The sequence below is a fragment of the Lichenostomus cassidix genome, chromosome 17, assembly GCF_008360975.1.
Source record: "Lichenostomus cassidix isolate B80296 chromosome 17, HeHo_3.0, whole genome shotgun sequence".
Lineage (NCBI taxonomy): Eukaryota > Metazoa > Chordata > Aves > Passeriformes > Meliphagidae > Lichenostomus > Lichenostomus cassidix.
Genome location: NC_139497.1, coordinates 1,515,274 through 1,537,703, shown reverse-complemented (window position 1 = coordinate 1,537,703; position 22,430 = coordinate 1,515,274). Strand labels below are relative to the sequence as shown.

Below are 22,430 nucleotides of genomic sequence, written 5' to 3'. Positions count from 1 at the left end.
GTTGTTGCTCAGCTCTCCTATTCCAGAAGGAGAAGGCAGAGCCTTAGGAAGTGATCTGGTGTTTGTGTAGCTTCCTCAGTAAAATGAAACTTGTTTTGCAGATAAAGCAAAAGGACAGGAAGAACAACTCGGACACCTTGTATGAGGTTGTGTGCCTGGAAAGTGAGTCAGAGAGGGAGAGGAGGAAAACCACAGCCAGCCCCTCTCTCCGCCTGCCCCAGTCAGGGTCACAGGGCTCCATGATCCCATCTCCTCCAGAGGATGATGAAGAGGAAGGTAAGCAGCAGATCCTGTGCTTTGTGGACTTTGAGAGAGGGCAGTTGGTAAATAACGTGGTTATCAAACATGTAGGATCTTTTCCAGTGAGAATCTGCCAGACTGATGGGTTCTTTCTTGCAGGTTCTTTCTTGCTGGAATACTGCAGGTTTCAATAACTGGTGTCCTGGCATTACTGTCAGCCTCTCCCTCATCTGATAGACACTTCAGTGTCCTTTGCTGTTCTCAACCCAGGCCTCCTGGGGTGTAAATTTGGGACAATGTGACAAAAGGCTCCTAAAAACTGGGGATTATCGTGTAGCTTCTGCTCCTCCCTGAGCAGTGAACAGATTTGAGAGCAGAAAGGAGAAGCTGGTATTATTTGGCAGTACCAGCAGGCAGTGTTTTAGTGGAGAGTCAGACATCTGTGAGAGATGAAACTGTACCAGGACCTGCCCAGCTTGAACCTTAATGCATTTTCAAGAACTACTTTCTGCTTTTAAAAAATTCTTTTAAACCAAACCATGGACCACTTCTGAGTACAGAAACATCTGGCCTTACAGCTCCGAGCTGAAATGGAGAGAACCTGGGTTTCTGCTTTTTCACTTTTCCTGCTGGCCTTCCATGTGGCCTTAGCTGAAGTGTCCCTTCTGTTCTCTTGGCAGACAATGATGAGCCACTCTTAAGTGGTTCTGGCGATGTTTCCAAAGAGTGTGCAGAAAAAATTCTTGAGACGTGGGGAGAGCTGCTGTCCAAGTGGTAAGTGGCAAAGTCACATTCTGAAAATTACAATTTTGAATATTCTCATTCTATTCTATTTGCTCCTTCTGCTTGGAGCTTTTGTTATTTCCAGAGGCTGTTTGAGGTAAGATTAGTATGGATTTAGTCCTCTATCCACCCCCACCACATCCCTTATTCTCTGGCTTTATATTTTCTGGTATATTAGAGAGTGTTTTAAGTATTTTAATTTTTGAGCGCATGCCTAATGTATAGAAATATGCTTATGCTGTGTCTTTAGTTGGTTCTGTCTTAAAATGAGTATTCTACTTATCTTCAGGTTCCTTGGGATTCTGTTAAAGGAAAACCTCAACTAAGTAGTATAAAGAAAATGCAGCTCTTGCTTTGTCTTTATTTTGCACAGATCACTTCCATTCCTCTTCGTAATTCTGATGGGGTTCACAGCCAATTTTTCCTGCAGCTGTCATATCTTAGTGACTGTAGCTTGAGAATATGGGAGATTTGGACTTGGATAGAGAAGATGTTTTTCCTCCCTTATCTAAAGGAAGGCTCCAGAGCCTGCCAAGAAGGAAGTACATGAGCTCTGCTGTTTTTTCCCTGGAAAATGTCAGTGTACAAGAAGAGTGTTTCTTGACAGTCCAATTGCTAATGCAACACCATCCCCCTTTGATGAGACATAGGGATCTTTTATTCATCTTGAAGAAGCCAGAGCAATTCTAAACTGATGCTGATTGTTGCAAAATTCAGGTTTTGTGTTAGGTTTTGTTTTTTCCCCATAAAGTGGAATGATGGGCAACATGAGATTGAGCTCAAATGGGCTTCATTTTGACTCTGGATTTAGTTATGGCCTTTTGCTTCCTAAAGTCAGTGGGAGCAGGGCAAGGGCTGTGCAGCAAGTCAAAGGCTGAATGGGTCTGAGGAGCAGGACAGCAGAGATTAGAGTCAGTCATGTAGCTCAGATGAGAAAAAGAATTGATGTGACCACATAGCCAGGAATCTCTTTAAAATAAGCATATAACTATTTAGTATTTTCTGCAGTTATTGCTTATTTGAATAAATACTTTTCCTTCCAGTTTGGTTTTGCACTAAATGGACATATTTGTAAGAGAGGGAAAGGCTGTGGTAAAATGATACATGATCCCTTTTCCCTCTCCTGGATTTGAATAAACAGCTTTCCCAGATGAGCTCTCTGCATCTGCTGCTGTGAGAAAGTTGAAAGAAACTTGAATTTTTTTGTAATTCTTCCAAGGGCTCAGAGATAATTAAGCCACCTGACTCCCATTGGAAATGTTTTGGCAGCTCTAAGAGGATATGAAATGCTTCTGTGCTAATGCTGGCAACAACTTTAATATGTGTTAAAGGGCTTTCCTTCTTAACTAAAAACGTGTATTTGGAAGCAATGATCCCCCAGCTTTTAACATAAGAGGATTGAAATTCATAAAAATCAGACTTCAGGTAGTTTCCATGCTAGTCTTTTAGAATTGTGTAATTAGATTTGTATAGTAATTAAATATTTGGTATTTTGTGATTTTCAAAGAATATTTGGCTGATGTTTCATAACTGCTGAGTCACACAATTTTCTCATTCCAAAGCAGTTTGGAAAAATCCAGTAGTGTGTAGCTTTTAGTCTACAGCCTTCATGACTATATTCATTGCAACTACTGTTGTACTTACTCTGATCTGAGATTAAGCCAAAGCAGTTTTATAGGCCTTTATAAAAACATTGAGTATTTTGTATATAGGAAGTGTTTTATATAAATATACTTACCTATTTTAAAAGCATAATAAATGCTCTATAAATACATGTCTATAAGTATGACTATATATTTATATTAATGTAGCTACTACATAAATATTATTTTAATTTTAGTTGATTTCTTTTAGAGAAAGTACAGTGAAGGAGGGCGTGATGGTCCTGGGTTCTGTGCAGTAAATACTGATTTAAATGTCTGCATTGTTAGTCTCTGATACTGTTCTGTGTCAGAACACTGTAGACTGAAGAAAGGCAATAGGGAGTCCCAGTCTGCATAAAATTATCATCCACATATCTGTTAGACTGTTACAAACATTAATAAATGCCAGTTTATTAAGAACATAATGCGATTGATGTGACACAAGTTCATTTTTTTTTGCCTGGCTTTGTCTGTCAGTTCGTGATGGTTTTATGCAGAAGTTTGGGTTTTTTTAGTTACTGCAGAAAAATGGTAATTTCTATGATTTAAGGTCTGTGTCTTTTGGGGATTTTTATATTTAAGCCACAAATGAGCTGTTCAGCTTAACTTGCTGTAACTGCATAAATTATATGTAGGTTTAGTTTTTACAACTTGCAGTGCTGTAATTTATGAGCTGTCAGTGGTCTCGCTGGAAAAAGCTGTTCAGCTGGGGCTGGCTGGTGCAGTGGAGGTTGCTCTAATGCAGGGATGTAGTTAGATAATCAGGAGAGGTGATTTTTAGAGCTCTGTTTGTCATCTGTCCCTCCCTCCCTGAGAAGGTCACCTGCCTGCTGGGCTGTGGGCAGCTGAGCAGTGTAGGATTCTGCAAACTCTGCTCATTTTGGAATAGTTTGAACTTGGAATTTACACATTGTGATCTCTGTCCTCTAGTATGTGAAGGAGTGTTTTGGTTTGTTGAGTGTTTTATATACATATATTTATATTTAATGGGGATTAAGAAAATAGTTTGGGAAGTAGTTCTCCAATTTTTTTTTTTATAACTTGAAATTCACTTACACTGGTGACATCTGGACCTCCTTGCAGTTCTGCTGTGTGCCATGTTTGATGCTGCACAGGAATATTTCGTGCTGGGGTGGTTGTTTACTCCTGTTTGGTGCAGTGACTGCTCTCCCCTGCTGCAGGCACCTGAACCTGAGCGTTCGGCCCAAGACGCTGTCGGCGCTGGTGCGCAGTGGTGTCCCCGAGGCGCTGCGCGGCGAGGTGTGGCAGCTGCTGGCAGGGTGTCACAACAACGACCACCTCGTGGAGAAGTACAGGATCCTCATCACAAAGGTACCCAGGCTTTTTTCAGCTTTTTCCCCCATACCTTAACGAATGGAAAGGTGCTGTCTTGCCTGAGGGTCCATGAGTGTATCTGAACATATCAACTTTTGAGTGACTGTGATTCAATCCTCCAACAAAACCCCTAACAGACAGCTGCTGGTGGCACCACACTGCTTTCCTTCTACAGTCCTGTTCCACTCAGACGAGTTCTGAGTTAGTTTGTGAAAAATAAGTATCCTATTAATTCCTCTCATAATTGACAGATTAATTTTCTTTGCTCGTTTGGCTTTTCTGAATGGAAGCTGTATTTAGTTGAACTGTCATAATGTTTACGCTAAAAATCCAACGCTAGTTGAAATCACGGCTTTATTTGATAGCAAGGAAACAGAACAATGTGGATGTTTTTGCACTAGACAGCAGTTTTGTAACTTCTCATCTTGAATGCTGACCTCAGTAAGGTAGGAAAAGAGTATAAGAATTGTATGTACAGACATCATTCCATGATTCTCAAAGTTCAAGTAACAAATGGGTCACAAAATGAAATGTCTCTTTCTTTCTTACCCAGAAAACTGATGTGTTAATTTGGATTTAACCATTATCTGTATAGCTACATTGGATTTTATTGCTTTCATCAAACATGGAAGTCTAGAAGGACTGTATTAGAAATTATTAATGATGCAGCTTTAGTAGAAATATAACAGAAATTAATTATTCACCAGTTAAAAAGCAAAACAAGTGAATCAGCCTTTGTATATCTATATTCTGATGGCACAGATTCACAAGGAGCAATTAAAGACCATATTCTGAGGGCAGAAGGGCTTCTGAAATTAAACTCAGTTTCTGCTGGAATCATGCAGGAAGGATCCTACGTGATGGGAATGAATCATGTTAGATTAGCTAAAAATGTTCTGCCATAAGTATTTCCATATACTTGGTGAATATAGAAAAAACTTGATCCAAATTCCTTAATATTGGTTTATGCATTGTAGAGCTATAACTTGGATTTTATGGTGAATAAATCATATAAGTAATGTGGAGGTTGAGTGCTCTGGCAAGGAGTGATCACAGCTATCCTGTTGTGTTATTTTAATTGCCTGGTGAGTAGTTGTCAGCCTCACTTGTTTCTCTGTTTCAGTGTTTTGGTATCAGAATGCAGAAGATGATGTCTTTGTGGCACAGTTGGTGACACGTTCTGCTACTATCTTTGTCAGCGAGGAGGGAATAGTGTAACATTTCATTTTTAAACCTGTGAAACCTTTCCACTCATTTTCATTTGGCTGAGACAAAGAAAGTAACCTGCAACTAATGTGTTGGAGGCATCTCTGGAGTCCAAATACTCCAGAGGAGAGTAGGCTGGTCCAGCACTGTGTTCTGCTCAGAAGCACTGGCTATACCTGCAATGGTCATTCAGCATGGAAACTAATTAAGAAATTAAAGAGAATGGGTCCTGACTGATCATTTTCAGGCCCTCCTGTAGTCGTATGAGATCTGTAGTGTATCACCAGCATGCTGCCATAGCCAGCTCAAGCAACTGAAAATGGAGCTTCCCTAGTCTAGAAGTGCCATATTAGCCCAGTGCTTGTGGCTGTTTGTTTTGTTGTGACTTAAATATGGAAACAGGCCGGGACTGTTTCTGTAGAAGGGACAGAGGTTGGTGTTTGAGAAGTGTTTGGGAACAGAACAGTGCTTGGTTCACAGGGGAATTGGGATTTCTTCAGTCTGCAGGCAGTGGAAGAATTGTAAGATTTTAAATAGGGTTATCTCTCAGTGGCTGTGTGGAGGTGCTAAAGAGGAGAACAGGCAAAAAATGCGAGGATTGTTAGGGAGGCTGAGAAGAACATGAATTCAAGGCCCAGCAATATAATGTTTGCAGACCCTTTGTTTAGAGTCTATTACAAGAGTATAATAATGCTGGGCTGCACTTTGGCCTTAAATTTTTGTTTTCATGCCTCTCTTAGGCATGAAATTTGATAATTTTGGAGTTCTAATGTGACTAATTCTTACTGCTCTTAAAATAGCAGCTCAGTTACAGTCAGTATGCAGCAGTGCATAGGAATAAATGTTTCTGGGTAAAAAAAATTAAATTATATGAAGGCAAGGGTCCATTATATTACATTGCTTTACCATCTTTGTAATGCTTTGCCATGTTTTGCATGTCATTAATGCCAATTCTTCCCTGGCAAGCCTGCGCCTATTTGCGTTGCCATGCCTTGAAGGGCATTTATGGGAGAAAAAATGCTGTGGTGTAGTGCAGGAGCACAAGGAGTCCATGCAAAACCTATACCCTGGAATATGAGCAGGAGATGTAGGAAACCTGTGTGAGTGCTCATAATGCAGTGCCCCTTCTCTCTTGATGTTGACCTCTATTCCTGTAGCTCCATTTGATTTCTGCCAGGCTTTCCATGACCCCATACGGCAGCACAGTCCCAAATTAATAAGGATCTGTGTTGACAGCTGCTTCAAAACCTTCTGGCCTGTTTCAGAGATTTTTTTCCCTTGTGTACAGAATGTTGGATGCAACACCCCAGGATTTCTTCTTCTTTCCTGAGCAGGCTCAGGGAATGTCTGGTTTCTGCTTTCCTTTGCAAATTAACTGCTGCAAGTTTTTTTGTTTACTGTTGAGTTGTGGCTACTGAAGGATTGAAGAGGAAATGTCTCCTGTTGTGCTCTACCAACACAGGAGAGCTGTGTCCTGAGTATGACTTAAAAATGGCATTGAAACTGTTCTTCAAGGTGTGCTCATTTTGTTCTAGTCATCATGACAGCATTTATTAATAATTTGCTCCCTTTTTCTTTGCCACACACCGGCTGGGGTTTTGTTCTCTGCGCTTTTGTTATTGCGGTAAGGTTGAAGTTGCACCATCGTGGTGCTTCCATGAATTACTTTTGAGAATTTGCACACCATCTGTGTGCAATAATAAAGCTTTTAGCAACTCCAGATTGCCATGCCCGTGGTGGGGAGTGTGGATGAAAGCCAGTGCAGTGAATTAAGGTCATGTCCCTACTGGGGACAGAAAGCAAGCTCTAGGTAAAACGATCTAGACAATCCCTGGGAGAGGCATCTGGTCCTGGTAGCACTTTGGCAATCACAGTTAGGGCTGTTAATCTTCAGGCTTCCAGCCACTGAAAGGCAGCAGAAGACACATGGGGACTCACTCCGGGTGTTAAGGGACACCTGCAGGAAAAATAGTGCATGTTCTTGACAGTCATAGGTGGATGGAAAGTGGTGTTGAGTAGAAAATGTGTAAAGCGAGCCAGACGGGTTAAAAAAAGATAAATAATCATGATACAAAGCAAAAGAGACAACAGCCACATTTTAGACAGGATTAAGACAACTACTTAATCTCTCAGTGGAGAAGTTCTTCATAACACCAACATTAAAAACCTGACATTTACAATATTGAGGAGAAAATAAAAAGCTTTTGGATATAGCTCTGTGTGGGAGGAAATAATGTTGAAAGGAAAAAACCATGAACTGTTGTACCAGATAAATACACTATATTAAGAAAATTACAACGTGAGAGGGACATCTTGTGGCACAAATAAAATAAAAAATAATAGTGTAGTGTCAGGAGGAGTATCCTGGAATGTTACCTTGGGGTCACCATTGCTGGTAGAAATCCCAGACGTGGTAAGATATTAATTTGTTCCAGTCTTTCTTATAGCAGGACTTCTGCTACCCACTTTCTCATCTTCCCACCTTTTTGTCTCCATGAGATGAGAATTATAGAACACAGACGTTCTACCAAATATACTCGCCTGTCTTGGTGTAAGTGATGCTAGTTTTTAATGAAGAAATAGATTAAAATGTCACTACCGTTATTTGACTGAATGTGTTGTCATCAGTAGCATAAAATGTGACAGAACCTTAGCTGTGGGTGGTTAACACTTATTTTCCACTTGTATCACAATCATATTTCCATATGTTCATTTAAATTAAAAAGAATACATTGAATTTTCAGGGCTACAGAGGGCCATGACTGTGTACAATCAACTGAAATGGAGCCTACCATGCATCTGTGCATCACAGTGTAAGATTACGTAGCCTTGTCAGTGTGCCTGAACCTCGAGATCCCTTGTTTGATTAGTTTTGATCACATGATGATAAAAGTTTAATTATCTTTTACAGGCAGTAGTTTTCCCAAGAGTTATCACTGTAACTTTGAATAATTTCTTGAGTGCTTTTCTTTGCCTTAGATGAGGTGGTGCTGCACCGTGGCATAGAATGGGAGAAGTTTCTGTACCACAGCAGTATTTTCAGTCTTGTGAACCTCAGCCAGCCTCAACCACTTGTTTTAGTGTCTTCTGGAGTGGCTCTCATGGTGGGCTGGTGGTGCACCTGACCAGAGAGCTGGGGGAGCAGGCACTGTACCCCAGCTGCCTTCCAGTTGTAGTTTACATCCTTGGGCCACTTTGGGCTGGCTGCTGGTGCAGGGGCAGGAGGAGGAGCTAGAGATACTGCTGGTTTGGGTGTTTTAAACAAGCAGGAGTAAGTTGGCAAGAGCACTGAGTGGAGTCATTGCTCTCAGCTTCGGAGAAACAATAGGATGTGTCAGTTAAAGGCAAAAACAGACGTGGTTCTTCTAGAGAAATACCTTGGCTCTATGGGCGTTAAGCTTTTCATAAAAACCTGAACATTGGGGAGTTCTTGATTTCATGGCGCATCTTCTGTTTAAATGTCAGCAGCCAGATGTTGTTTTGGTTGGGCTCAGGATTTCCATTGCTACCTTGATTTCATGTATCTTGAGAGAGAAAGTTCAATGTATGTTATTTTCTTGGGGATGTTTATAGTGTGTCTATTCATGCCCAAGGATCCAGAAATACTATTTGAATCAATTGGTATGTAAATCATTTTCTGCTTTGGAAAGACAGGAGATCATTTCTCCAGGAGTAATTCAATCATTGCTTGTTTTTTGTAAAACCACAATACCCTGGCCTAAATTTAATTCAAAGTTTATGTTTCCTAGCTACAGTTCTAGTACTTCAGTTGCCATGAGTAGAAACACCGTAAATTGTAAAAAAAAAAAAAAATTATGGACAATGGCAAAGGGATATTTTTTGGATTTAAGAAAGGGCGAGAACCCACGAATTTTTGTTTTCAGGCATTTGTATGAGTCTCACTAAAAATCTGCCAAGTCATGTTGTCCAGCACAGTTTTTTGGCCAACACAAGTGTATCTTGAAATGTTTTTTCTACTTACTGGTCAGCTGAAAACCTGAGAGTTGCAGTTTGATTGCTTTGAGATCTATCCTTTGGCCACAATTAATTTCCCATTAGGTATTCCGCAGAATGACTGACGTTCGGGTAAAACCAAAACTTTGGGTTTGTTGGTATTGGTTGAATTTAGTGTGTGGACTCAGGCTTGTAGGGATGCCAGCTGCACACTTTCATGTCTGACTAAATGATTTTGATTGCTGAAGAGCCTCACTCCAGCCTCTTACTGGTTTGATCCATTGAAATATAAATTGCTGTAGTAAGGGCCTGTCCTAGGCTGTGGCAGTGGAGCAATCTGGTATCAGGGGCAGAGAATGAACTCCCACATACCATGGGATCATGTTTTCCAGCCTGTCAGTTGAAGCTCTTGACAAACAATAATCAAGATCTGTACCTTGTTATGCCTCTCTGCCTTCAAAGAGGTTTTTCTGGTTAAATAGTGAGATGGTATTAGCTTAGGGTGTGAATACACGTTTACGTGTTGTGCTGTGAATCTCTCGCGTGTTTGCTGGCTGGAATGTCGCTGGGTTTTCTGTTTTGGTGTCGGATATCCCAGGGACTGTCGGGGACAGCGATGCCTTGGCGTTCTGTGTATGTGATATGTATGGCGGGAGGTGCCTGCCTACCGGGAGCAGCATCTGGATTAATGGTGGGACAGCGTTCTCAGCTTTGCCCTTGGTTTCAGGTATCTCCTAAGCAACACACACTACACCTAGGAAAGGCACGGCTATTCCAGAATAGGTATTTCCCCAAAAGGGCTGGGATGGAAAAGCCTTTAAGTGACGCCGCACCGCGTGAATTCGGGGCGGTGATGGACGGCTGGCGCTCGCCGTGCAGGGGTGCAGGAGGAGGAGCGGGGTGCGCGCTGGCTGTGTGTCCCTGCGGCACCGGCTGCGGGGGGACGGGCAGCGCCGAGACCCGCGTGTGCTGCCGGGGGCGGCGGGGTCGCGCCGGGTGAGGCTCCCACCGCCCGCGGGCCACCTCCCACCGCCACCTCGCCGAGCGCCCGGGAGCGTCAACCCGCCTTGCGGAGGCTGCACCGGCGGTGTCCGGCTCCCCGCGCCGGGGCGGGCGGATGGGGGCCGGGGCTGCGGCCCCGCTCCCCGCCGGTCCCCGCCGCGCCGCGCCCTCCCCCGCGCTCCCGCCGCCTCCCTCCCCTTCCTCCCGCCTCCCCGCCCCCGGCTCCGCATCGCCGCGGCCGGAGCGCACGCCGCCCGCCCGAGGATGCTCCGCGCTTTTGTTTCCCCGCTGCAGGTAGGGCCGGGGCGGCGGGGCCGGGCCGGTCCCGGGCCGGGCGGGGGGCGGCGGGGCGGCGGCGGGGCCGGGGCGGCGGCGGCGGGGCCGGCAGAGGCGGCGAACAAAAGCGCCGTGCAAAATGGAGCCAGCGGAGAAGGGCTGGACCCCCGCCCTCCCCGCCGCGCATCCCCCCGCCGGGCTGCCGGGGCTCCGGGGAGGCGGCATCGTCTCCCGCTGCCGCCGGCCGGGCGTGGGGAGGGAGCGGGGCTGGAGCCGGGGCCGGCGGGGAGCGCCGAGCAGGGCGTGGGGAAGGAGGGGAGCGGCGGAGGTGGCAGCGCGGGGGAGAGGCGGTTCTGTAAAACACTTTCCCCTTCTCTCTGTCAGCCTTTGGGAGGACTCTCGTCCTGACTCGGTGAAGGTTCCTCTCCCTCTCCCCCAGCCCCTCATCCCTCCTCGGCGCGGCAGCCCACCCAGGAGGGCATCGGTATCAGCCCTCTCCTGTGTGCCGGGGAAGTTGCTGACATGCCTGCCGCTGGGTCCCGGTGCACGGGCAGCGGCGGGGAGCCGGATTTAAAGGGGAATTGTGCTGCAGACAATGCACAGCAGCAGCATCTGGAGCAGCCCTGGGGACTGGAGCTCCGGTTTTGACATTGCTGCACACACAGCACCAGCCGCAATGACAGCAGCTGCCTGGAGTGGCTGCAGGCAGCAGGCAGGAGCATGAAGTAGAGAGATCACTGCAGTGCTCAAGATGAACTCCTCTTTGGTTGGCAACCAGAGTGGTCGGCCCTTCTGTCTCCTGGCCATTAGCTATTTGGAGACCATCAATTTTTGCCTCCTGGAAGTGGTTATTATTGTGTTCCTCATGGTGCTGATTATTTCGGGCAACATTATTGTGATATTTGTCTTTCACTGTGCACCTCTGCTGAACCACCACACCACCAGCTACTTCATCCAGACTATGGCGTATGCTGACCTCCTGGTGGGCGTGAGCTGTCTGGTGCCTTCTTTGTCTCTGCTGCACTATCCTATTGTTTTAAGTGAGTCCTTGGTTTGCCAAATCTTTGGTTATGTGGTATCAGTGCTGAAGAGCGTCTCCATGGCCTCCCTGGCCTGCATCAGCATTGACAGATACATTGCCATCACAAAGCCACTGACCTACAACACGCTGGTTACCCCGTGGAGGCTGCGAATCTGCATATTGACCATTTGGCTCTACTCCTGCCTGGTCTTCTTACCCTCCTTTCACTGGGGAAAGCCTGGATACCACGGGGATGTGTTCCAGTGGTGCGCCAACTCCTGGGACACCGATCCCTATTTCACCCTCTTCATTGTGGTGATGCTCTACGCCCCGGCGGCTTTCATCGTCTGCTTCACTTACTTCAACATCTTCCGCATCTGCCAGCAGCACACCAAGGAGATCAATGAGCGGCGGGTGCGCTTCAGCTCGCAGGATGGGGAGGCTGGGGAGGCCCAGCCCTGCCCGGACAAGCGCTATGCCATGGTTCTCTTCCGCATCACCAGTGTCTTCTACATTCTGTGGTTGCCCTACATCATCTATTTTCTGCTGGAGAGCTCCAATGTCTATAGTAACCGCGTCGCGTCCTTCTTGACCACTTGGCTTGCCATTAGCAACAGTTTCTGCAACTGTGTCATTTACAGTCTCTCCAACAGTGTCTTTCAGAAGGGGCTGAAGCGTCTCTCGGGGGCCATCTGTGCCTCGTGTGCTAGACAGAGGGTAGCTAAGGACTCCTCTACCTCTAGGAGCAAAAGATCTTCCAATGGATGTCATGTCTAGGACGCCTGTCAGCTGGACTGGGGAGTGCAGGGACAATTGCGTAGATTGCAAAATAACTTAGATATGATTTTAAGCTGTCCAGATTTGCAAAAAGGTTTCTGAGAAATGCTGCTGACGTAGAAGAATCAGGAGCACATATCGTTGTGGTTTCACTTTAAAAAATGATTGCTGTGGAGGAGGCTGTGGAGTTTCACCTCCACATTCATTTTAAAGAATAAAGCTGTATCTTGACACTTACCTCTCCAGCTGGTGTGACTGAATGGAGTGGGTGTCTGAGAGCTTCGGCAAAATGTAGTCTTTCTTACAGCTTTACTGGGTTCTTTGGAAATTCGTGCTTCACATGTAAATGATAGATCTGAAGTGGAAATGTCACAGTCTATGGTATATTACAGGGATTTTTTAATACATGCCAAAGTATATTGACACAACGTTCCAGCGTCAGAACAGAAAGGGCCAAACAATTTATTTTTCAGTTCTACCTAGACAGGACTTGTAGAACAGGAGTGAACAATGTGAACATTTCAGTGTGAACTCAGTGGTAATGAGCCATGAGTACAGCGATGTGATCTGGGCAGTCATACTCTTAGGGCTGATCTGGTTTCCGTGCCCTGTTCCCCTGGTAGGATGCATGTTTGGATCAGAGTGCGGCATCTGCGTTTTCCTGTTTGTTGTGAAGTAAGAAGAAAAACTTGGATCAGACCAAATTTAGCAGTTAAATAAAATGTGTTTTGATAAGCTGAGAGAAAATACGTGTTGCTTTATGATACCAGAGTTGTGGCAGCCACTCAAGGATGATGCCAACATGTGAAAATGATTCTCAAACCAGTGGAGAAATGCCACGGGTTTGTATGTGGAAATTTTCTCAAGAACAACTTTAAAAATAACATGTCCCTTTTTTTTTTTAATCTAAATTCTTCTGATATTTTACATACTGGAACTTAAGGGGAAAGGAAAGAAAACAATTGTCTTCTAAACAGCTAAGGGAACTATGTTGTAAATTTAACTGTAGTATTTGAGTTATTCATAAGTGCACAGAGCTAAATCAGAGACATTTTTCTTTAGCCTTCATGGGATTAAAGATGGTTCAAATATAGCAGGAGCTAAATCCTGTTGGCAAAAGCGTATCTAACTGGTCAGACAAAGGCAATATCTGAGAAACCAAATCTCATTGACCACAGCTTGTTCCAGCTAGCCTGGATTAAATGTTTTGAGTACTATCATGCTGCAAAGAAGGCAGAATGGCCCTCAAATTGTTGAGTTTTTCCTAAAGAATATTCTTGTCTTTTTACTGATGCCATTTTGGAAATGAAAGTGAACCAAGTATTCCTGTAGTGGTGGATTGCTGTCTGTCACCCTGTCCCTGGTGCAGGGACACTTCTGTCTCTCCTGCTCTGAGAGCAGCCTGTGCCCCCCAGCCATCCACCCTCGGTGTCTCTCCTTGTGCTTCTCATCACTGCCTTGGGCTGCTGAGTGGGGAATTCCCTGAGCTCCTCTGGTACAGCTGCTGTGTGCTCTTAGTCACAGTGGGAATGAAAAAAGGATAGGGAAAAATAATGTGGTATTTTTAGAATTGGGGTAATTCTCTTGGCCAGAGGGAAGACTGTATTTTTGTTCAGTGGTTTCAGGTCTGTGTTGTTCTAGATCAAGATCATATTTTTAATACTCTGCCCTGTCCCTCCTGCAAACTCCCCCCTCCTCTCTGCTGTGCTGTGAGCCCTGGCCTCTCCTCTCTGTGCCTCACCCTGGAGGATACCAGCTTGTGTCTCTGCCCCATCACATGCCACGATTGCTACAGCCCAGCCTGCTGCCCATCCACATTTGCTCCAGTGCAGTCTCATGGGGCTGCCAGTGAGGAAACAGGGAAGGAGAGAGACAGCAGCAGAACGGAGCATTCCTGGCATGGCACGTATTTGTCAGCACTCAGTGCTGGTACACTTGAGTTCCTCTCCTGGATGTGTGTACCTGTTCTGGGGAGGATGGGGCAGAACCCCCTGCTACTCCTGCTCCTGTTGGAGGCCTCTGGGGCAAAGCATTTCAGTGGTATCTTGATCTGCTTCCAGCGTGTTTCATCCATAGTCCAAACCTCTCGAGATAAATGTCCTCCTCAGTTCATTGGAAATTTTAGGAACGCAGGGTGTCTAAACCCTGCTGCCTTCACTCCAGCATTTCTTGTTCTCTCTGTAGTAAAGAGCAGAGTGTGGAGCTGGGGGTTGTGCTGGATCCTCCAGACACGCCCGGGGTGATTTGCTCTGCAGAGCCTTCGCAGTCGGAATTTTGGTTAGACACAGACAGTCGTGGGGGGAGCACAGGGGTGTAGTGACTCAGTTGTAAAAGAAGTGGGATAATAAGCTCACAGCACATCATGGCTAATTGTTCTCAGGCAGTCTGTGGGAATTATGGCAAAGGTGGGCTTCGGGGAACAATTTAAGGGCTTTAGTCACTAATATCAAAGTGTATGCATGTGGTATTTTTGGAACAGCCTCTCAGGTAAACTCCCAGTAGCTTTTCTCTGACTCTTCACCTTATCTAACATTTCCAAGTCTTTGAAGTGATGCAGTGTATCATTGAAATAGCATTTGATTAAACTTAATAGAAGAGAAGAATCTGCTGGGGCCTAAAACCCTAGAAATGGCAGTTTCAGGTTTAAGTGGACGCTGGTGAGCATAGGCTGTTGCTTTTGAGTTTTTTTAATGGCTAAATAGAGGATTTAAATAGGAGCATTGTGTGCTAGTTTTTGAGAATTTGGAAGGGTTTTGAAGCTGGTAGGGGATCTAAATCATGGCACAGAGATTTAACTGGAGCTGAAGCAGTTGCTACTTCAGCCCTGAGCCTGGAATTGCACTTGGAGCGTGGTGGCTGTTCCAGATGCAGATGCATTCTTGCAGCTGTTGCTGCTTTGCAGCGAAGGTTCAGTTCTAACATTCCTGACAGCCAGGCTGTTTTCAGTTGCCTTACTCATCTCCAAGTCTTCCTCAGCTCAGACATTTTCTGTAAGAGATGAAAATCAGAATCTGGAAGTCTCCAAGAGATGAGGATGGAGAGGAGTTGCAGCCAATTGATGCATTCAAGTTTCATCCACTGTACAGACACTTTTAGTGTTGCCTCAGTAGCTTAGTTTTAGTGTCAAATATTTCTCTTTTTGTCTGTGTTAATTTATTGATATTTTAAAAATTTAAATTGCGTTTTTTTCCCTTTAAGTTAATTTAATGTTGATGTAGGTTTGTATGTGTTTAGATATTTTAAATATTTATAACATTCAAGTCTGTTGTCTTCAGTGAACTTGCAGGTGGTGAATTCTGTTCACTGTGCAAGGATGGGAGAAATAATTTTGCAAACATTACTTTGTTTCTCAGCAGTGCACTGAACACCTTTTGTCATGCAACCAACACAGCACAGGAGTCCTTCCCATCACAATCCATGCTAGGAATGGTCAGGCAGCAAATTTTGCAGTTGGATCATTTTCATCCTTGCACATCTGAACCGAATCCTCTCCTGGCTGTGTTTGTGTCTGGGTGCTTTGGAAATCAGTGTTGAGAGCATTGCACAGTTAAGTGCCACACTGAGGAGAGGACAGAAATCAAATTGCATCTTCATAAAAATAGGGTTGTGATATGATTAAATGAACTAATTTTGAAGTTCCATCTCAGATGATGAATTTATTTTTTATTAGAGTTATCTGCCTCACTTCAAAATTAAGCTGCTGGAAGATTCAATTTGCAGGATGCAGTTCAGTGGCTTTTTTTAGTGCCATGGGAAGGATTTCTAAACTCACAATTTCTCAGAAGATGGTAATTTGCTTCATGTAGAAGTATCTTTGTTTTTAAGATTACTGGAAATTTAAGTTGTGATTATGTTGTCATTTTCCAAATAGACTGGGAAAATGTCTGTGAAATATTTTTTTATGATCTCAATCAAGTGACAGTATTTTTAAACTCAACAGCAATCTTCTGTGTGAAACAAAAGTTTTGCTGTTATCTGCTGTTAATTTTTTTAAAGTAAATATTACCAGTTTCTACAGTCTTTATTTGTTGTTGGGGAGTTTGTACTTGTTTTTAACTTCTTATCGCTCAGAAATATGTTTCTACTACTTGGAATTCTGACATGATTCAGTGTCAGAATGCCAAGGGGCAGTCTTGGATATTTGTCACATGTCTTTGACAGGAAGAAAGGGGTACAAAGTACCGAGGCACAGAGAAATGCAAGAGACAAAGAATTCCTAATGGCATTTTTCCGTCCCGCTCATATAAAGGCTTTATGTGTGAGAATCCTAAATTTCAGTTTGTCTGTTCTGAAAAAAGACACTTCCAAGGCCTGGATGTGATACGAGGTGGAAACATTCAGCGTGCAAATTCAATATGCAGATCTTTTGCTATTTATGGTGGTGTTCCCAAGTGCTGTGATGATCAAGGTGCAGTTGTATTTGGAGAAAGAAACTGAAAGTTGTGGCTGATGGAAACAAAGAGAGGAAACCTGCTGGAGGTCGGTCAAAACAATGGAGTATTTAATGTGGGTCGTGTTCTTTACAATACACACTTTTTTAAAATATGGAATTTAACCTTGCTTTTGCTTTGCTGCTCCCTGGAGGCAGCTCCTCTGAGCCTGGGGTCTGCCACAGCCCCAAAGGGATTTCCTGCAGACCTGGGGTGATGATCAGCCCCTCATGTGAGTTTGGGTAGTGTCAGTCCGTGTCATGGTTGTCTGTCTGAAGTGTTCCAGCCACAGGGAATTCCTCTGGTGGGATATCGTTTGTTTGGTCAGCTTTTCAGGTTTTTTTTCCTGTGACATTGTTTTCTAGGCAGGTGAAATGTTTACTTATGAAGGCAGCTTTGCTGATGGTTCTCCATGCAGTACTGAGTTCTGTCATCTGTCAGTTCTTATTCCCCTTGCAGAGTGGAAAACAAACATCAGTCTGTTTCTGCTCTGCAGGCATTCAGTGGTGGCTGCAAATGGAGGAGTTTGTGGGTCTCACCCATATCCTCTTTACATCTCTTGAGCTTTAGCAATTAATGAAAATGTTAACAGAAGTGATGTTCTGTGCTCTGGTCCAGGTTGTTTCTTTACAGCCTCAGATGTCTTTCAGCAATCTGTGCAGTCAGAACTGATTCTCTGATTGGTGATTCTGTGGTTGTTTCAGCAGAGAAACAGAAGTTGTTAAAGTCACCTTTGTTTTGTCCTGAAGCTGTTCTGGGGAAGTGTCAGAGTCCCTGAGCTGATCAAAGGATGTGCAGGCTCTGCTCCAGGAGAGACCAGGAGGCACCAGGGCCCTGTGGGGCAGTCCTGCTCGTGGGTTGATAACCACTAGCTTTACTTGCTGAGAAGCTTTTAGAAATGCTGAGTGGATGCACATTGCATTACATTGTTTAGAGTAGGGGTTTAGATAGACACCCATGTGTGGAAGGAAACTGTTGGGGAATGCTCCACCTGCCTGTGTGTGAGGCCTGAGGTGCTGCAGCATAGGGGGGCTGGAACAGAGCAGGGAGTCCAAACTTTCTGTTCTGACTTCTGTTTGTGAATTTGTAAGATGAGGATAGCAATTTTGTAATTCAAAGCTTTGGCTTCTCTCTGATGGTCATTACTGGAGATCCTTTCATTAAAAGGTGAAATGGAGTGGCTCCTCATAAAGATGAACTCAAGTCTTGCTGTGCATATGTGAGTCATTCTCAGTGTTACAGAGACCACGTGAATCAAGCAATCAAATGCTTAATAAACCAAGTCATTACTTTTATGGTAAATTGAAAAAAGTTCTTCTGGGATTTCAGCTGTAAATGAATCCTTGAAAATCAATAATTAGATTAGTAAAGGATGACATTTTAATATGCTGGCAGGAATATAGAGGGATTTGTCAGGGGAAGCAAAACCAGACTTTGCACTAAAGTGGCTTAGGTATATTTGTAGTGCTAGTGATTCTGTGTGTGTGTGGAATCTTTGGACTATTTTAATATAACGTAAGGCTTTGAGCTTTAGCGAACTCGAGTTGCTCGTTTTATGAAGTTACATTAGTACCACACTGTGAAGTATTTTTAAATATTAGCATTACTGAGTATTAAAAGTATTTCATAAAACATTTTTTAAAACGTTTTCTGTAGATGCTGTCGAATGAATTGATGTTTAGTGTACAAAGAAATAAAACCTGAGGGCTGTAAGGTACCTGTATGTTTCTGATCACCTCAGTTTTTGAGGGGTTAGGTATTTCTTGAGGTTAAATTGTCATTAAAACCTACTGAAAATACTGGTGCAGTTAATCCTTTCAGAGAACAGATAGCAGCATTACCTCCAGCCACGCTTTTGAACTGTCTGAAAGGATTTGCAATTGTTGTATTGTCTTGACAGACTCATGTCTTTAGAAATGCTGTACAGCACAGTCTTTTGCAAGTTCCTATGCTGATACATTTCTCTCCATATGTAACCTTTGAAATCTAGTTTCTATTGTAATTCTAGCATGTAAACACTAGATTCAATTTTGTATTCCTCTAATGAATGCAACAGGATGGAAACACGTTTGCAATTGCTAATGATGAGCTTTTTTACTGTTCTTAATACTCGTGGGTATGTCTTTTCTTCAGGGATTTCAAAATTGTATTCGTACCTTTTTTAATTGTTTTTTTCACATGCTGTTTACAATTAAACCACGAGCATGGGAGGCTGTGCGTGCATGTGCTTTTAGGTTGCTTTGCTGAACGAAATACAGTGGAGTGATCTTACTTTAAAACCTCTCTGTTGCCCAGAGAGGTTGTGGATGCCCCTGGATCCCTGGAAGTGTCCAAGGCCAGGCTGGACAGGGCTTGGAGCAACCTGGGGCAGTGGGAGGTGTCCCTGCCATGGCAGGGGTGGAACTGGATGAGCTTTAATGTCCATTCCAAGCCAAACCACTCCATGGCTCTGTGATGCTCGTTTTTCCTTGTGTCTTGCCTGTCTCCTTGCACCTTTCACAGTACCTGGTACGGCAGAAGCCACCAGTGGGGTTATTCTGGTGTGTTCTGTGGAGATCTGACACAGTCAGAGGTCTTCATGAGGAATTTTGTTTGGGAGACAATCCAGCTCCTTACACAAGTAGTGTTCCAACTGGTAGTTTCTTCCCTAATGTTAGTGAAAAGGCCAAGAACAGATAAAATCACAAGTGAGAATGTGTATGTGTGTGTTTGTAAGAGCTTTGTGCACCTTTTAATGCTGGAAATTGTTTTGTGTTAGAAGATGAGAAAGAGCTGTGTGTGAAACCCCTGCTAGGAAGAACTAGGGAGAAACCTCCACCAAAGCAGGTTAGAAAAGCAAGCAGGTGAATTAGAGCCAGTCTGACCCTCAAGACTCTCTAATGCTGGTTTAGTTCTGACAGAGTGGGGCTGTCAGGGTGTCAGGGGACACTCCTTGATGGTCCTCAGCTCTGCTGGGTCTGCTCTGGCTCAGACAAGGGAAGGGTGTTTTCATGCACAAGGCAGCTGAGGAAGAGTTAATGTTGGGGCTCCAGAATTACCTGTTTTGTGCCAACTCAGAACTGTTGATAAAATAGAGGGGAGAGGGGTTCTTCCACCCCGTCGTTTTAATAGACATTTCTGTAGCTGATTTTTCAACTAAGACTAATAATAAAAAAAACTACAGTTGAGCCAAAAATGACAAATGTTACTGATTTAAAATAATACTTGCATATTTTTAATTATTACATGGAACTAGATAAATCAGAAGCATGTAAATATCTGATTCTAAATCTTTGCATAATTATTTCCAAGAGGTAATTTTGCTATGAGCTATTAAAACTCAAAGAAATGTATTATTCCCTTTGAGATGGCGTGTACCCCAGTTGTGTCATACATCTCTTGGCTTGTTTCCTTTTTGCTCTAGATGTACATACATATATATATATTTGTGTGCTGTGCAGTTGTACAGTCACTGCCATGTTAAATTGATTGTTTTCAACTAGGTATATCTGTGTATTTTACATATGTGTGTGTATGTATCCCCAAACAAGCAGTTTGACGTGGCAGTGGTTGTACAGTCACAGAGTTTAGGGCTTTGTACAATATGTAATTTTAAGAATGTCAGTGTGGTTCTTAGCGGATTTTATAAACACTTTTCTGAATCTGTTATCAGCACTTCCCATCCTACGAGAAACTGCACATTTTTCAGTGATTGTTCCACTGGTTACATTTTTGTCTGCCATTTGTTCTGGATTGATGTAATCTTGATACTACTAAAATTTCAAGGGCTGTTGACGCATTTCACATAGCCTGGGATTGCCTGTTCTCCAAATATATGGATCATGCATCAACAGTACTAAGTAGCCTTACTGTTTTGCCTAAAAGCCTAGCTAATTTATTTAATGTTCTCTCTTTAAAGAGAGGTCTCTGGAAGGGGTGGCATATTTTAGGGTGCTCCTTCTCTTTAAAGGGAAACTCGGAATTGACTAGCAGTACTTGTTGATCAGTGATATTATTGTAGCCAAAGGATGCATGGGTGGTTTAATAGGAAGTTTTTGCTTCAAGTTTCTTGATGAAATGTAGTGTTCTACAGAGCTGTGTGAAGAGTGTAGTTTTTTATTCTGAAATGCACTTGTACACTTTATTTGAAAGGTCTGAATGGATCATAAATACATTTAAGAAATAAATGATACGTCACATGTTTTCACGGCTTGTCTCGGATGACTTTTATGTAACTGTGCTGCTGAAGGTGTGTTCCTTGGCACTGGGTGGGGCTTTTTCCTTTATCTTGGTTGCTCTAAATAGTCTTGTAGTAAGTGCAGGAGCAGGAGAACCTCGCAGGGTGGTTTGTGTTTATGGTTTATCCATACATGCTGCAGGGCACTGTAGGCAAACTCCTCGCTTTAATTTTCCTGTGGGAAACTTGAGCCCTAAAAGGAAACGAACAGAGCGAAAGGGCTGGATATCACAAGGGATTCACTTTTATTTTTAGAATTGCACTATATTGCCATATTTGGCCTGAAACTATGCTGTATCAATGCACTATTGTATCCAATTGCAGTGTCTAACCAGTCCAAATTTGTCTGAATTATTCAGGTTTTTTCCACAAATATTCTTTATCTGTGAGTGTTCTTGGTAAGTGCTGACTCCAGGTAACACATTCTGTGGCAGCATTCCTTGTGGGAAGTTAACAAGTGCATTACTCTGAAAGTGTGGTTTGTGTCACTTCCTTAAGGTCTCGGTAACAGGTGTAATTCCTCTTACCAAAACCTTCTCCAGTGGTTTGGGCAAAGACAAATGCAGGAAATGCTCTCTGTGTAAAAATGAATGTAAATATTGCTTAATGAAAGTAGTTATGGGAATGCCATCAGCCTGCAGAATAGACCTGGTGGCACAGGATCCTACTAACATTGAAAATAGCTGTTGGAAAACCATTTCATGTTTTCGAATGTACTTCAAATGTACAGATCTGCTCAAAATAACTTATCCCCATCATGTAATATTACCCTTGCTGCTGCCCATGAAAGCTGCAGAGAATTTTGGCTCTCTCTGCTTGTTGGATGTGCTGGAATCTGTCCCTGGCTTGGTGCACTCCAGGGTGGCTTGTCCATGCCTTGCAGCAACACACCATGTGCTGATCCCACCCTGGGCAAAGCAAGGAAAATTCCACTGTGGACTGAGCCTCCAGACCCTTCTCACAGTAATCTCTGAACGTGTGACAGAATTCTTGCAGCCAGTGGGACCTTCCTAAGGAATAACTGGAATGTGGAAATAGATCCATTGTGGCAAGAGTGAGAGGCAGTTTGGGGCTGTTGTGGGTGTGTCAGATAACTCACCCAGTGAGCAAAATTCCACATTTGGAATCATTCTGGGGGTTGGGGCATGGGGAAACTCAAGTTTGGTCTGCTCACGATTTCTCTATTTTTGTGGTGGTTCTGAAGCCAATCTGTGTCCAGGTCGAGGTTTGTTTTATACCCCCATGGGATTTTCTCCAGCAACCTGGTGGGACAGGAGCTGATCTTTGGGTGATGAGCCATTTCCAGCAGGCAGCTTCCTCTGTTCTCTGGGGGTTTCTTATTTAACTTTTTTTCATCACAAATCTTGTCCTTTAGCAATTCTTTGCTGCTGCTTCTTCATCCTCTTGGGTTTATGTAGGGGATTAGGAGGAATAAACCTGAGCTGCTGAAAACTGCAAGTAGATCAGCCCCAGGAAGACAGAACTGCAGCTCTTCCATGTCTTTAATTGTGCCTTAAGCTACAGAAAAAAGCTTCTAAAGTAACAGT

General features: G+C 43.6%; 2 protein-coding genes across 5 annotated transcripts in view; both read left to right on the top strand.

Annotated features, from left to right (window-relative positions):
* The window catches only part of RABGAP1 (RAB GTPase activating protein 1), a 71,298-nt gene that overhangs the window by 29,562 nt on the left and 19,306 nt on the right, over nucleotides 1–22,430 (top strand). For all 4 annotated transcript variants that reach the window (XM_085076718.1, XM_085076721.1, XM_085076717.1 and 1 more), the window contains 3 exons: nucleotides 102–276; nucleotides 921–1,014; nucleotides 3,848–3,998. In XM_085076718.1, coding sequence (XP_084932844.1) covers nucleotides 102–276; nucleotides 921–1,014; nucleotides 3,848–3,998 — 420 coding nt within the window. The remainder of the gene's footprint in view (nucleotides 1–101; nucleotides 277–920; nucleotides 1,015–3,847; nucleotides 3,999–22,430) is intronic.
* On the top strand, nucleotides 10,359–20,853 carry GPR21 (G protein-coupled receptor 21). The gene is made up of 2 exons (XM_085076730.1): nucleotides 10,359–10,457; nucleotides 10,824–20,853. The coding sequence occupies exon 2, from the start codon at nucleotides 11,191–11,193 to the stop codon at nucleotides 12,235–12,237; it is 1,047 nt and encodes a 348-aa protein (XP_084932856.1). The 5' UTR covers nucleotides 10,359–10,457; nucleotides 10,824–11,190; the 3' UTR covers nucleotides 12,238–20,853.

What these genes read in the sequence shown, in the direction of transcription:
- GPR21 (XM_085076730.1), top strand. Translation starts at nt 11,191, where the DNA reads ATGAACTCCTCTTTGGTTGGCAACCAGAGTGGTCGGCCCTTCTGTCTC.